Source organism: Cnephaeus nilssonii, assembly GCF_951640355.1.
Source record: "Cnephaeus nilssonii genome assembly, chromosome: X".
NCBI lineage: Eukaryota > Metazoa > Chordata > Mammalia > Chiroptera > Vespertilionidae > Cnephaeus > Cnephaeus nilssonii.
Genome location: NC_137071.1, coordinates 34,688,860 through 34,703,443, shown reverse-complemented (window position 1 = coordinate 34,703,443; position 14,584 = coordinate 34,688,860). Strand labels below are relative to the sequence as shown.

At 40.6% G+C, this 14,584-nt stretch overlaps 1 protein-coding gene across 1 annotated transcript; it reads right to left on the bottom strand.

The window, feature by feature from the left end:
• Nucleotides 1-1,432: 1,432 nt before the first annotated feature.
• On the bottom strand, nucleotides 1,433-2,893 carry RTL3 (retrotransposon Gag like 3; the record flags this gene model as incomplete). Its single annotated transcript, XM_079765203.1, has 1 exon — nucleotides 1,433-2,893. The coding sequence occupies one exon, from the start codon at nucleotides 2,891-2,893 to the stop codon at nucleotides 1,433-1,435; it is 1,461 nt and encodes a 486-aa protein (XP_079621329.1).
• Nucleotides 2,894-14,584: the final 11,691 nt, after the last annotated feature.

Sequence of the window (14,584 nt, the reverse complement as noted above, 5' to 3'; positions counted from 1 at the left end):
CCTTCTATCTAACTCTTGTGCACTGGCAAGAGCCAATTAACAGGCATGAGCTCTAGGGCAAATTTCCCAAGTGCAAGGAATAACATAGTTACTTTATGGGAAAGTTGCGTCATTGAGTCGTCTCATTACCCTCTCCAGTGACTTTCTTTGGTTAATTTATAAAGTCCCAGAAGTTTGCTTTCAAAGCTGCTCAATGTCTCTGTTAGTGCTCTCTTTATATTTGTAGAAATTTCCCCTCCCTTCACCCTTGCCCTCAGAACTCCCAGCTCTCCACTGAACTCAATTATTCCCCCAGTACCTCTTCTCAACCTTCCCTCTACCCTTCCCTAACCCCTCCATACCTCATCCAATATTCCTCTGCCCCAACTCTTCCCCTACTTTCTCCATAACCCCACCCCATCACCCACTGACCCGTCACTACCCCTGGAATATTTAGGACCTCACCAAAACTTTTAGCCTTTTCCAATCCCCTCTCTTCCTCCCAACTTATTTATCCCTTATCCTCTTCCCTCAGTTAGGCCAAGAAATAATTCAAATACCAGTAGAAATTGCCAATGTTTATTGATTTTTTAAAAACATCACTTGCAAATTTATTTTTTATTGAAAAGATACTGCAATTGTTGTGATAGAGAAAAATGTTGACAAGAAAAAAATCAAGTCAGTCTAACAGCTACACTTTTCAAAGTTAGTTTCTAATATCTATTCTCATGCATATTGTTAGTATAAATTGTAATTAAAACTTCCCCACAGTAATGCAGGGTTCAAAGAAATGGGCATGCAGGGTTGATGAAAAAAAGCAGCTAAAAATTGCCAGGTTCAGTCCATGATCCAAGAGGCAGTGTTGTTGTCCAGGTAGCTCTTATTTATTGTTATAGATTCTGATGACAATTGAGGTAATAGAAGACATGTTGCCAGAAGCAGTCACTAGGACACAGGATCTACCCAGCAATTATTTCATCACAATGTCTTCTATTCCATCTGTGCCTGAAGCAATTATAGTGACAATAACGAGATGGAAAGGACACAGTACGTGTACTCCACTCTATGTTTGGGTCATGTGTTTCAAGCCAGTGGATTCCAAGAATCAGAGGGTATCGTGGTGCATGAATAATATCAAACTGGAGCTCTTCAACATGGTTTCCAATTTTAACTTCGACAGGTGGTGTTTCCTTAGTTATGGGTCCATTAATCAGTGGACGGCCGTCTACTGTTTCGAGCATCAGAGGGAAGATGTTATTGCGGATGGGCAGCTTCTCTCGAAGTACCACAGAACGGTCAATGCTGTTTCTGTAGGAGCCTGAATCCACCATTGCTTGCTCAAAGAACTGTCGTCTTCCAAGTCTAATTTCAACAGTAAGCCATAGGGTTCGGGACATGGATATTGGAAGTGAGGGGGATGCATATTTGTAGATTGGCCCGCCCGGGTTCCCCCTTACCGCCGGGCCTGGATGTTTCCCGCCTGCTGGGCACGATGAGGCTTGACAGGGCAATCTCTGGCAAAATGACCAGGATGAGCACAGTAGAGGCACAAGTGGCCTTCACGGCGCCGAGCCCGTTCAGCTTTACTGAGGTGTGGGTGATTGCTTGCAGCCTGCACAGGCCAGTTTTCACCTGGTTGATTCTCAGGCCTACCTCTCTCCTCAGAGGGACTTGTATCTTGTGGATTTGGATCAGGCTTAACATTTAGCTTCTCTTCTAGGCTGATGCACTGGGTGATCAGATCAGATAGGTTAGTGGCTGAGCTTGTGGGAGACAGTTCATCTCGGATAGAACTAGCAAGGCTTTCTTGAAATTGGTTGCAGAGAATACTTTCATCCCAGTTTAGCTCTTGAGCAATGAGGTGGAAGTGGGTCACATCCTGGTGGACAGGATCCTCCCCTTGGCAAACCCGATGGATGTGGTGGTTGGCATCTTCCATGTTTTCTGGATTGTTAAAAGTATCCTGGAGCACCTGTATGAAACTTTCAAATTGCTCCAGCAGGGGTCTTTGGATATACACTAAGGGCTGGAACCACTTTCCTGCCTCACCTGAGAAGCAGTTACTGACAAAGCTCACTAAGGCTGCTTCAGTGGGATACAGGTGCCCTCTGACTCTCATGTAACTATTCAATTGAACCAGGAATTCAGGAAACTTCTGGGAGTTCCCATTGAAGGCTAAAGGGTGTTCTAAGGGGAAAGCTTCAGCCTCTAACCCACTAGGGGATTGTGGAAACTCTGAAGCAGCGGATGTCTCAACAGCCATTAGGCCCTCCAGGGACTCCTGAAGTGCTGAGAGCTCTAGGAACTCCTGGGCATCTGATGGATCCGGGGGGGCCTGAGGCATGCAAGACTGCAGCGGTTCATGGGGAGCCCGAAGCTCCAGGGGCTCCAGGTGTGTTGAGGTCTCCTGGCATTCTGGTGTCTCCTGGGGATCTTGGGCATTTGAAAAATTCTGGAGCTCTAAATTCTGGGCCTCCTGGGCTTCTAGGGCATCCTTGGTATCAGGGGACTCTTGGGCCTCCTTCACTTGAAGGGGCTTGTGGACCTCCAGGGCCATTGGGAATTTCTCCAGATCCTTAGCCTCTGGAGACTTTTGGGACACACAGGTTGCTGAGAGTCCATGGTCAATTGGAAGTGAATGGGGCTCTCTGGGCTTCTGGGGCACTTCAAACTCTGGGGGATTTGTATGATCCCAGGCTGCTGGGGTTTCCAGGGGCCCTGAGGGTTTTGGGAGCTCCTGGGCCTCTGTGGGCTTCTGGACTAATTCATCCTCCTTGGCTGTTTGGGGCTTCTGGAGCTCTGGGATCTGGGCCTGCAGGGCAGCATTTTCTTCCATCAGCCTCTGCACTTGGGCCTGGAGAATTTCATTCTCCAATTTCAGAGCAATATAGGAGGCTGCTAAGCCCTCCGCCATCTTTTGAGGAAATGGGCTTGGTTTTGCAGTTTGCTGCCAAGAGAAACTGGGTGGGCTTTTGTGAGGTTTTTCTAAAAGCTCCCCACAGGCAGATGTCAGACTCCTTAAGTTTTCCAGGAGGTGGGGTTTTGGGCCCCGCCAAGATCGATTAACAGGAGGTCACTGGGAGCCTCCAGGGATCAGCAAAGAGAGGTATCTGATGATACACTGTAAAGAAAGTAGGATCTGAGGATCAGAAACTGTGGAAAGCACTTATTAAAATAAATCAGAACAAAACTTGCCCAACAGTGCTAGGTTTCTTTTACTTCAGGCTCATATTCATGAACTAGGTTATATATGCTGGCTCTGACCCCATGATATTTTATAAACAGCATCTGAACCAGACTGGGTATGTCATTTTGCATTCTTCCTTTGAAACTTAACATTATATTAGAAGTAATTTCTCCATATTCTTTTCTGTTTTACATAGTCTTTAATTTATAATATCTACTTAATATCCCAATGTGACACTTGAATTTTAACAGCTACTTTCTTTTTCTTTTTTTTTTTTTTCTACGTTCAATGACTAACTCATTTGAGCAATGTGGAGATTTGAACTCATCTGTGGTGGGCCAACCCAAGAGATATTTTTGGGTGGCTGGGGTAGGAGGTAAGGGGGAGCTCTTTCTGACACTCAGAAATCAAACCTCATAAGCAACCACAAGATCAGCCACAGGAGAAAACAAGCAATAGTTGACTAAATATATATATGTATATGCGTTAGTAGACACATGCATATTATTTATAAAATGGCTCAAAATAGTTAAGAAAATAATCTCTGTAAATGTACGTTACCGTTCAGAGACAGTCCAGGAGCTCTGCTGTCTGTGTACCCATCGCCGAGGAGGGAAGTGTGTGAATTGCTTTGGAGGCTTGCCTTTTCTGCACACACTGAACTCAAACACACCCACTCCCAGAACACGTTCCAACTCTCCTCTGTAACGTAGCTATTTTGAGTGTAGAAGAGTTTTTTTTTTACAGTACCTCACAGTTTAGAACTGCAAGAAAAGTAGGATGCTGGGTCGATGTGAGACAACCTCATATACTCAATCCTCAGTTGCATTAATAAATATTTGGCTAGGAAATTTGGAGTAATACCACTGCCTTATGAAAAGATGCAAACATTTCTGAATGACCACTGTGGTTTGGGACTTTAATTTTTTATGTCTGTCTCATATAACCTCCCCTCACTCTATCCACACTGGGCTGTTTGTTTAATTCTCACTCAGAGAGCAGCCTGAAGCCCCTCAGCCTCTTTCCCTGCCACCTATTCAGTCCCTAGGGTCCCTCCTTGCAATTTTTTCTTGGAAACTTTGCTATAGACAGATCTAGGCAAAATATAATAGGGTAAGACTGTGGACAAGGCCAATTTTGTTGAAGGGTACTTGTAGCCGATTGCAGGATCCCTGGCTCTTTTTAAATATCTTGGCCCAGGGTTCTCATCTTTCCTAGAGCCTCTCAGGTGCTCTAGGCCATACTCAGGTGTCCACTAAGGACAGGTCACTTGAGAAATGACCTTGTTCAAGATCTCACCTTCTCTTCTCATGACAAATCACAGTCAAACCCTAGGCATGGACCATGTGGCTATTTTGGGTAAGGCTCTGGGGCAACTATTATAATCCTAGTAAGGAGTGGGATTGAGGATTTTCTTTGGCCACTTCAAACCACAGATCAATTCAGTCATGCTCCCAGGTCTCCTTTTAAAATGGTCAATTCCACATTAGTCAGTATTATAGGATAAACCCTGGTGATGGAATATGCCCAAACCACCGAAAATTGACAAATGGACTAGCTGAAGCTGAATGAAGAGGCTTTGAAAAAGAAATGAAAATATTTTGCAAATCAAGTTATATCCCCTTTTAATGTTTTATTCTTTAGAAAAATACCACAAATAAAAATGCCACCATCATCAGAGAAAAATGTGTTCTGTTTATGTGAATTCTTCAGATATCTAAAGCCTTCCCTTTAAGAATCTAGAACACACGTTGATATTTATCTTACCAATTTAAAAAAAAATAAGAGAAATATTTATAGTGAGTATTACACTTCTTTCTCCATTCTTAAGTAGGTGATTTTGAACATAATGTAATGGTTTGAGGTCATACTTATACACACCAGTTCCTTTACTGTTGCCTTCTGAAAGCTACTGAGAGGTATAAAGTTGGCCTGTCTCCAAATGCAACACCTCCAAATTACTCTGCTTTCCAACTTCTTGCAATTTATTTTTCTTTTGTATTTTGCTTATTCTTTTGCTATCAGGTTATCACACTGTTACCTGTATGCCTGTCTACAGTAAGTATAGACAAATTTGGCAAATTAGCCCTAAAACCTAAGTCTAAAACTCAGCTTATGAAATTGTACAATGGAGCTACTAATTGTACTTAACTTTATAGAGTTGTTGCAAAGATTTAGTGAAATAATGCATGGAAAAGATTTAGTACAGTTTCTAGCAGCTAATAGCACTCAATAAATGTTAATAACAATAATAAGCTGTAGCCACAGTCACTTCACTTTGTTATTTTCTAATTACCTGTGAATTGGGAAACTGGATAGATGAAATTGCTAGAATTGTGTAGGGGCTGAGCAGAGGCTTTCATATTAAGAAACCTACAAGGCATAGATTTCACTGCATTGACTTTTCACCACTCAGGGCATTCTTCCCCCCCCCCCCCCCGCCCCCTTCCTCTCTGTGTTATGGATGATTTAATTTACCAAATAATACTCTAGAATCAGAACTGGAGGCACTTAAGCAGGAAGATAAAATAATTAACAAAGGGATTGTGGAGCAGCCAAGGTAGATGTTTAAAAAGTCCAGGACTAAAGCACTGAACAATGCCTCGCCCACACATCCCCTCCCACACCCTGAAAAAGAGCAAATATCAAATTCAATGTTCATAAGTACAAGTTAAAAAATGCCCAAGCATAGAGAATTAGTATCTTCTGAGTGGAAATAAAGAGATACACTGACTTTTTGTCAAAATGCCTAATGTTGTTTTGATATCCTGAATTAGTCAAGTAAGAATAGGAAAGTAATCACATCCAATCTCTCATGTTTCCCCTATACTTTAATCCGTCTTCTTACACTCGCAACACAATAAAATTTATGGATCCTTTAGAATGGATATGAAAAAAAAATGTAAGTAAATGAGGTTTTGTTAACTGGGCAAATACATTTTTTAGGGTAAAAGAGAAGACAAACATTTTCAATTAACAGATATAAAAAGACTACACAATCATGCTCAGTTGTGTTAATAAGTTACACATGTTGATTGTTAGCTTAGGGGGAAAGAGAAAGGAAAGGCTAAATAAGATTAAATTCTACATTGTACACTCCAGAAAGAATAATAATTTTATTTTTTCAGCAAATGTACAATGTGAAACATTTTGGTCTTTGCCTGGGTCTTTCTCCCCAGAGCTGGCTGGGCTGCATCTTCAAGCTCCTGCTCTTCCCTCTTCCCAACCAGGAAAAAAGCCAAAAGTAAAGTTAGTCTCACAGGTCCCTGGCACAATGCCCAACTACCCCTTAGGGGAAGTCCCATCCTAGTGTGTGCTTTGCTCAACATGTTATCCTTATGATTATGTTAGACTTGCAGCACTTTCTTTTTTTTAAGATTTGAAATTTTTATTTATTTTTTTAAAGGAGCAATATGTTAAGTAGAAACAATGCTGATGGGACTCTCTCTCAGGAACACAACCCTGCCTTTACCTCCCCCTCTTTTTTCCCCCAGGGGCCTTACCTTTGCTCTTCTCTCTCCTAAGCTCCAAGGGCCCTTATTTTGTTTTCGTTTTGTTTTTTCCTTTGGTTGATCTCTCCCCCTTTCCCCCAACATCCCCTGCCTTCCCTCTCAGGTTTGTGGTCTGATCTATGCTTCTCTGTCTCTGGATCTGTTTTTGTTCATCAGTTTATGTTGTTCATTATATTCCACAAATAAGTGAGACCATGTGATATTTATCTTTCTCTGACTGACTTATTTCGCTTAGTATAATGCTCTCCAGGTCTATCCATGCTGTTCCTTCCTTTTTACAGCAGTATTCCATTGTGTAGATATACCACCATTTTTAATCCACTCATCTGCTGATGGGCACTTAGGCTGTTTCCAAATCTTAGCTATTGTAAATTGTGCCGCTATGAACATAGGGTTGCATATATCCTTACTGATTGGTATTTCTGTTTTCTTCCCAGAAGTGGGATCATTGGTCAAATTGGAGTCTCATCTTTAGTTTTTTTTGAGGAAATTCCATACTTTTCTCCACAGTGGTTGCACCAGTCTGCATTCCCACCAGCAGTGCACGAGGGTTCCCCTTTCTCCGAATCTTCGCTAGCCCTTGTCATTTGTTGATTTGTTGATGATAGCCATTCTGACAGGTGTGAGATGGTCCCCATTGTCGTTTTGATTTGCATCTCTCAGATGATTAGTGACTTTGAGCATGTTTTCATATGTCTCTTGACCTTCTGTATGTCCTCTTTCAAAAAGTGTCTATATAGGTCCTTTGCCCATTTTTTGATTGGATTGTTTATCTTCCTTTTGTTAAGTTGTATGAGTTCCCTGTAAATGTTGGAGATTAAACCCTTATGGGATATAGCATTGGCAAATACGTTCTCCCATGCAGTGGGTTTTCTTGTTTTGTTGATGGTTTCTTTTGGTGTGTAAAAGCATTTTATTTTGATGTAGTCCCATTTGTATATTTTCTCTTTAGTTTCCATTGCCCTAGGAGCTGTATCGATGAAGATATTGCTTTGGCATATGTCTGAGATTTTGCTGCTTGTGGATTCCTCTAAGGTTTTTATGGTTTCCCGTCTTATGTTTAAGTCCTTTATTCATTTTGAGTTTATTTTTGTGTATGGTGTAAGTTGGTGGTGTAGTTTCATTTTTTTGCATGTATCTGTCCAATTTTCCCAACACCATTTATTAAAGAAACTGTCTTGACTTCATTGTATGCTCTTGCCTCCTTTGTCAAATATTAATTGAACATAGTGGTTTGGGTCGATTTCTGGGTTCTCTATCCTATTCCATTGGTCTATATGCCTGTTCTTGTGCCAGTACCAGGCAATTTTGAGAACAGTGGCTTTGTAATATAGCTTGATATCTGGTATTGAGATCCCTCCTACTTTGTTCTTTTTTTCCTCAGGATTGCTAAAGGGCCCTTATTTTGCTTCTGTAACTTGTTTCCTGAACCTATGCAGCCCAGCTGGCTCACTTCTACTACCTCTGTAACTTTCTAAATAAATTTTTCTCTTATAATTTGAGTTCCTTGCTCTGAAATATTTTTTTACCGAACTCAAGAACTGAGGTGCAATTGCATGTGCACTGACTGGAGATCGAACCCAAAACCTTGGCGTATGAGGATGATGCTCTGACCAACTGAGCTATGGGCCAGGGCCTTTTTGAAAAATTTTAAGGATAATTCTGATGGTTGTGTTAGAGCTCTTTCTTAAGTTTAACCCATAATGTGCTTAGCACAGATCGAAACTTTTTATTGTCATTAACACCATATAGTAATGGGACAGCATAAATTCAAATTCCTTTAGAAGTTGAAAAACTTTCCAAGAATTTCCTTTACTCATATGATAGATCCAGAGCACCAGGTAATGGAATAGAAACATTGTCTACCCCAGTACAACTCTGAAAGAATCAAAATTTGTCACCCTTTTATCTCCCTTTACCACATTTACCATTTTCTTATTTTGTTTTATTTTATTTTATTGAATTTACTGAGTGATACTGGTTAATAAAACCATACAGTTTTCAATTGTACAACTCAACAAAACATATTATTTTATTTCTTGGCCAATGCATACTAAGGTCACCTTTCCCCTTGATTAGCTGTCACTCTGGGAAAATTAATTCCTATTGAAATACTACCTCACAGAGTTCTAGAAGGAACTTTTGCGGTGTTTTCGTTTTCATAGATTATTCGGAAAGGCTGTAACCACCTCAAGGTCTTTCTGTGGGTAGAGATATTCTAGGACAGAGGTACAATTTTGACATCCTTCAAATCACACCATTCAGGTGGTCCTATATTTTGTTTCCTTGTAAGGCTGTCCCAGTATAGCTTCTAGTGTTAGCAGATTTTCTTAATCATTTCATTGAACCCAGGTAATGTGCTGGCCCTGCTGACCTAGCTGATTGCTTAAACAACCACCATCACAACCTAATAGGGGAATAGAGGGTCTTGCTATAATCCCACCCCTGTGGGATGTACTTTTTATAAGGATCTGGGCTTCTATTCTATTTCTTAGACCCCTACTTCCTGGGGTTTTTCCATGTTGGTTTACCCAGAAAGCAGACTAAGTCCAAGCTGATGGCATCCGCATGGCAGAAGGGAGAGAGGGAAAGGGAGAGGGGGAAGATCAGGAAGAAAGAGGGGGAAAGTAGATTGTAGGGAGGAAAGGGAAGAAGGGGGAGAAGGAAAGATGGCATTAGAAAATCTAGAAATAAGCTTTAAAAACTCAGTATATGTATATTTTGGTCAGTGAAAGATACAATTTAATTTTATGGGTTAGCATTTTAAAAATTACAGAATAGGAGACTATCTTAATGCTTAAGCTCACCTCTAAAGGTCTTAATCAGGCATTTTGGGGTAGTATTGTCTTTATAGGATTGTAGATTGCTAAAGGGGGTTGTGGTAGACCCTCGGTGGGTCTGGAGAGGAATGTTGGAGTGTACTGAAGGGAGATGCAGCAATAAATGGGGTGCTGATTAGAGAGCATACCCAGCCCTGCCAACTTCACATTTTTGCTGGGTGATTCAAATAAGATAATAGTTGTGAAAGTGCTTCGGAAAAAAAATGTGCTAATGAAAAGAGCACAGACTTTGAAGTAAGCCAGGCCTAGGTTCAATTCCTAGCTCTGCTTTTTAATTCCTAGCCCCATAGTAAACAAATGGGACTATATAAAAATAAAAATTTTGCACATCAAAAGAAATCATCAACAAAATGAAAATGGAGCTCACTGCATGGGAGAACGTATTTTCCAATGACACATCTGATAAGGGGTCAATTTCCAAAATATATACAGAATGCATATAACTTTAGTTGTGTGATCTTGGCCAAGTTACCTAAATTCTCTGAGACTCACTTTTCCTCATCTAGAAAATAGAGTATAGAGGATAATAATAGGTCATTGCTCAATTGCTGTGCATATTGGAAATAATGTTAATACCTAACAATGAGCATTTGCTGAGTTGTAGCTGATGATAAAAATCATGATGGTAAAAATTATTGCTACTGATTTTCATGTCAACTTACCTATTGCATCCAAACAAAATTTACTTCAATTTTTTGTGTATAAATCCACCATAAATAATACAACTTCTCTGTAAATATGAGCATTGAAGTGGTTAAAGGCACTGTGCTAAAGTTTGTTTTTTTTTTTGTTGTTGTTGTTGTGTGTGTGTGTTTGGGGTATGTTTGCTAGGTGAGGAATACAAAGATGAATCTATTCAGAGCTTTTTATCAAATAGTTTACTGGCCCATAACGCAGGCAAAATATGTACATCTTTTCATCATGCAGAAACCTACTATTGGCAAATGTCGTATAAGAAATCAAAGGCAGCAAAATCTCAGACATCTCTCATGGCAAATATGTTTGCCAGTACATCTCCTAGGGCAAGGAAAACTAAGAAGAAAATAAACAAATGGGACTACATAAAAAAAAATCTTCTGCATAGCAAAAGAAAACATTAACAAATTGAAAAGGGAGCTCACTGAATGGGAGAACATATTTGCCAATGATACATCTAATAAGGGGTTAATTTCCAAAATATATAAGGAACTTATACAACTTAACAAAAGGAAGACAAACAATCCAATTAAAACATGGACAAAGGACCTAAATAGACACTTCTCCAAAGTGGATATACAGAAGGCTAAGAGACATATAAAAAAGCACTCAGTCACTAATTATCAGAGATTCAAATTAAAACAACATTGAGGTAACACCTTACACCTGTCAGAATGGCTATCATCAACAAATGACAAGGGCTGGAAAGGATGTGCAGAAAAGGGAATCCTAGTACACTGGTGGGAATGCAGTCCTGGTAGCCACTATGAAAACAGTATTGTCTTCAAAAAATTAAAAATGGAACTCCCATTTGACCCAGTGATCCCACTTCTAAGAATTTATCCTAAGAAGCCTGAAATACCAATCAGAAAGAATATATGCACCCCTATGTTCATAGCAGCACGATTTACAATAGCTAAGATCTGGAAACAGCCCAAGTACCCATCAATAGATGAATGGATAAAATGCTGTCGTACATTTATACCATGGAATACTATGCAGCTGTAACAAAGAAGGATCTCTTACCCTTTGAGACAGCATGGAGGGACCTGGAGAGTATTACGTTAAGTAAAATAAGCCAGTCAGCGAAAGATAAGTGTCGCATGATTTCACTCATATGTGGGATGTAATAAACAAAATAAACTGATGAACAAAACAATCCAGAGACATAGATGCGGGGAACAGACTGAGGAAACTCAGAGGGAAGGTGGGGATGGGGGTGGGTGAGGAGATATTATTGGGGAACTTATATGCATATATGCATATCCCATGGACACATGGTGAAGGATTGGGAGGGGTGAGTGCGGGACGGAGGGGGTAAATGGTAAAAAAAAAAAGGGTACATCTGTCACATTTTCAGCAATAAAGTTAAAAAAGAGATACAGATGGAGTCCTATGACGGTGTTAGAAGAGAGAGAGCTTGTGAATGTGGTGGGATGGGTGAAGAGGAGTGAGGGTGGAAATTGGGAAGACTTAGGTAAAAGAGGTGAATTTTAAGCTAGATTTTGAGTTGGGCTTTGACAGGAGAGTAATATTTAGTTATCCCACTAGGGGGGTGCAATTAGATGGATTAAAGAAAAGGACATTCATAATGAAGGAAACAGCAAAAATAAAGGCACAGACCTTAGGTACTGCAGACTACTATTATTAATGGACAAGCAGCAATTCAGTTTGGATGAAGCTTAGGGTATGTGAAAAGAATGTTTAAGTTCACACGCATATAATGTTACATATAGCTACTCAAAGAGAAAGTTGAAATTTAGGGAGATAACAGAAAAAGCAAATATTTGTATGTCAAAAAACCAATCTGTCTCTATATATTTAGATATATAGTCAACAAATATATGATCCTGACAATTTCTACCTGCCCTATATATTTTGTTAATTTACCAAATTACTGGCATCTATTAGGCTCCCCTCCCAAGAATGCTTAATAGACCTTAAATATGCTTTATCAACTGATTTTATCTCTCAACATTTTCAAGAACTTTCTTATGTGTGTTTTCTTAACACTCTGTAATGCTGCCTGTGATTTATTCCATGCTCAGAGTGGTTAAACACCCCCCCTCCTCCAAGCCAAGTATTAAACAAGCTAGACTGTCTCATGTTATCCCAGCGTGGACCTCTTGGTTTAGCTATTTCATCTCAGTTATTTCCACTTGGAGCTTATTTACATGACCAAATTCCATTTTCTCATTTCCTTCTATTACATTTATGCTATGATTTTTTTCTTGTCACTACTACATTTTTTAGTGCAGCTGTATTATCTGAAATTGAGTTATTTGTATATATCTCTGACAAAAAAAATAGGTCCCCTCTTATTCACTGACTATTTCTTGGCTAAAAGGCTGAAGCAGATAATATAATTAGTGAGGAGTTGCATCAGATTCCTAAGACATTTGCTTTTTTTTGGTCCATGCCAGTGGAGCAGGGTCTGCCAGCATGTGCAAATGAAAAACATTACACTGATAAATATTTGTCAAAGGCAGAAAGGGAATTTCCATTTTCTTAGTTTTTAAATAGAGCTTGGTGATTTCTTTTTCAGTTGCCTTTCAAGAAGGTCAGGTGGTACTTGTGGGGCACTTTTTGCTTTCAGCACTTGTGTAACCCAGACATGGTGCAATGTAGTCGCTGTGTTACATCAGGGTGACTGTAGTACATACAGTACATAGCAAATAAAGACTTTAAAAAATTCCATGAGAGACATTTCTTGCAAGTTGCACAAGAACTGTTAACTATAAGTGACTCTGGATAGTGTAGATGGAGGATAATTTTAGTTTTCATTTTATACTTTTCTGTAGCATTTGCATTATTTTTAAAAAATAAGCCTACATTTCTTCTTAAAAACAGCTTTATTGAGCCATAATTCATACACTAAAACTGCACTTGTTTTTTTTATAAGATTTGATGAATTTAGAAATATGCAAACACCTGTAATACCTTTATTACAATCAAGGTAATAGATATATCCAACACCTCCCAGAGTTTCCTTGTGTCGTGTGTGTGTGTGTGTGTGTGTGTGTGTGTGTGTGTGTGTGTGAAGAACACTTAACATGAGAGCATACATTTCTTTTATTAAATAAAGGAGTTTTGCTGCCTGGCCATAGCCTCATGTCCAAGTTTCTTGATTTGGCATTTAAAACCCTCTAGGATGCCATTCTATGCTACTTCTCCAGCAGTACTTTCCTTTTCTTTTGCCTATGTCCCACTAGCTCTGTGAGTCTCTTCATAGAGTCTGGCACAAGTTAGCTGGGGCTGAGCACTGTTGAAGCAACAGGGTCTTGTGACTCAATTCAAGCATGGCCCCCGATCTCACCACTTCCAGACCCAACATCTCGCTGATAGTATCCCTCAGCAGCTGAGGAAAGTCAGAGTTTCTGGGCAGCAAGTAAGTCTAGTGCAATGTATCTGGCCCTGAGGCCTTTTGTTCCTGACTGTATGCTATATGACAGGCCATCTGGAAGTCAAGGCAGAAGGATGCAGAGGGGGGCAGCTGTCCTCTATTCAGAGACTCGAAGGGCAAGACAGCAATCTATTTTATGCCAAGTAAGAGGTAGTGAGTAGGCTGGCCTGTTCCCGTGTGGGAGGCACACTTTCCCAAAAAAAGCTCCAAATACCTGATTCTGGAGAAGGGGAAACACTGGTTCTCTTCCATTTTCTTTTCTATCCTTAGTTTGGGCTGCTTTGAGGGTAAGTTCTATTTCTAATGCCCTGCTGAGATGTCCATAGGACACAGCCTGCTACCACCAGGGACAAGCACATACTTATCATCCAGTGGCCATTCCATGCTGATGCTGCCCATGGAAGGCAGCACACAAACTCCTTTCTCTGTGCCCAGGTCTATTTGGGATCATTGGATTTTGCCCACCTTCTTGGTGGTAAGAATAGGATCCTTCCAGCAGGGGAAGCACAGAGTAGCATGGCAGGTGTCGGGGTGGGAGAGCTGAGGCCTCTGGGGGTAGTGAGGACCTTGTCCTTGAGGAGAGACCCAAAGTCTCTTTAGATACCTCCTTCCTTGTGGCATCAGGGGATACCAGCATGAGGGGGAAAACCTACTAAAGCCTTGGGTCTTTGTACTCAGGGGGATAGTGCAGAGTCTGAGGCCAGATCCCACCCAATAGTACATGACCATTTCAAGTCACACAGGTACATAAAAACAGGTAATTTTAAGGGACCAAAGGATGAGAACCCATCACAGCAGCAGCTCAACTCCTGGCAGCAATTCCCAGGGCTCCCACTCAATACCAAAGCTCTAAGCATTGTGGTCAGGATATGGAGAATGACTGGACCCGGAGAGCCTGCCAGTCTCAGGACAACCTCCTTGGGTTTCAAAGTGGAGATGACAGCATCCTCCAGGCTCATTGGTTCCC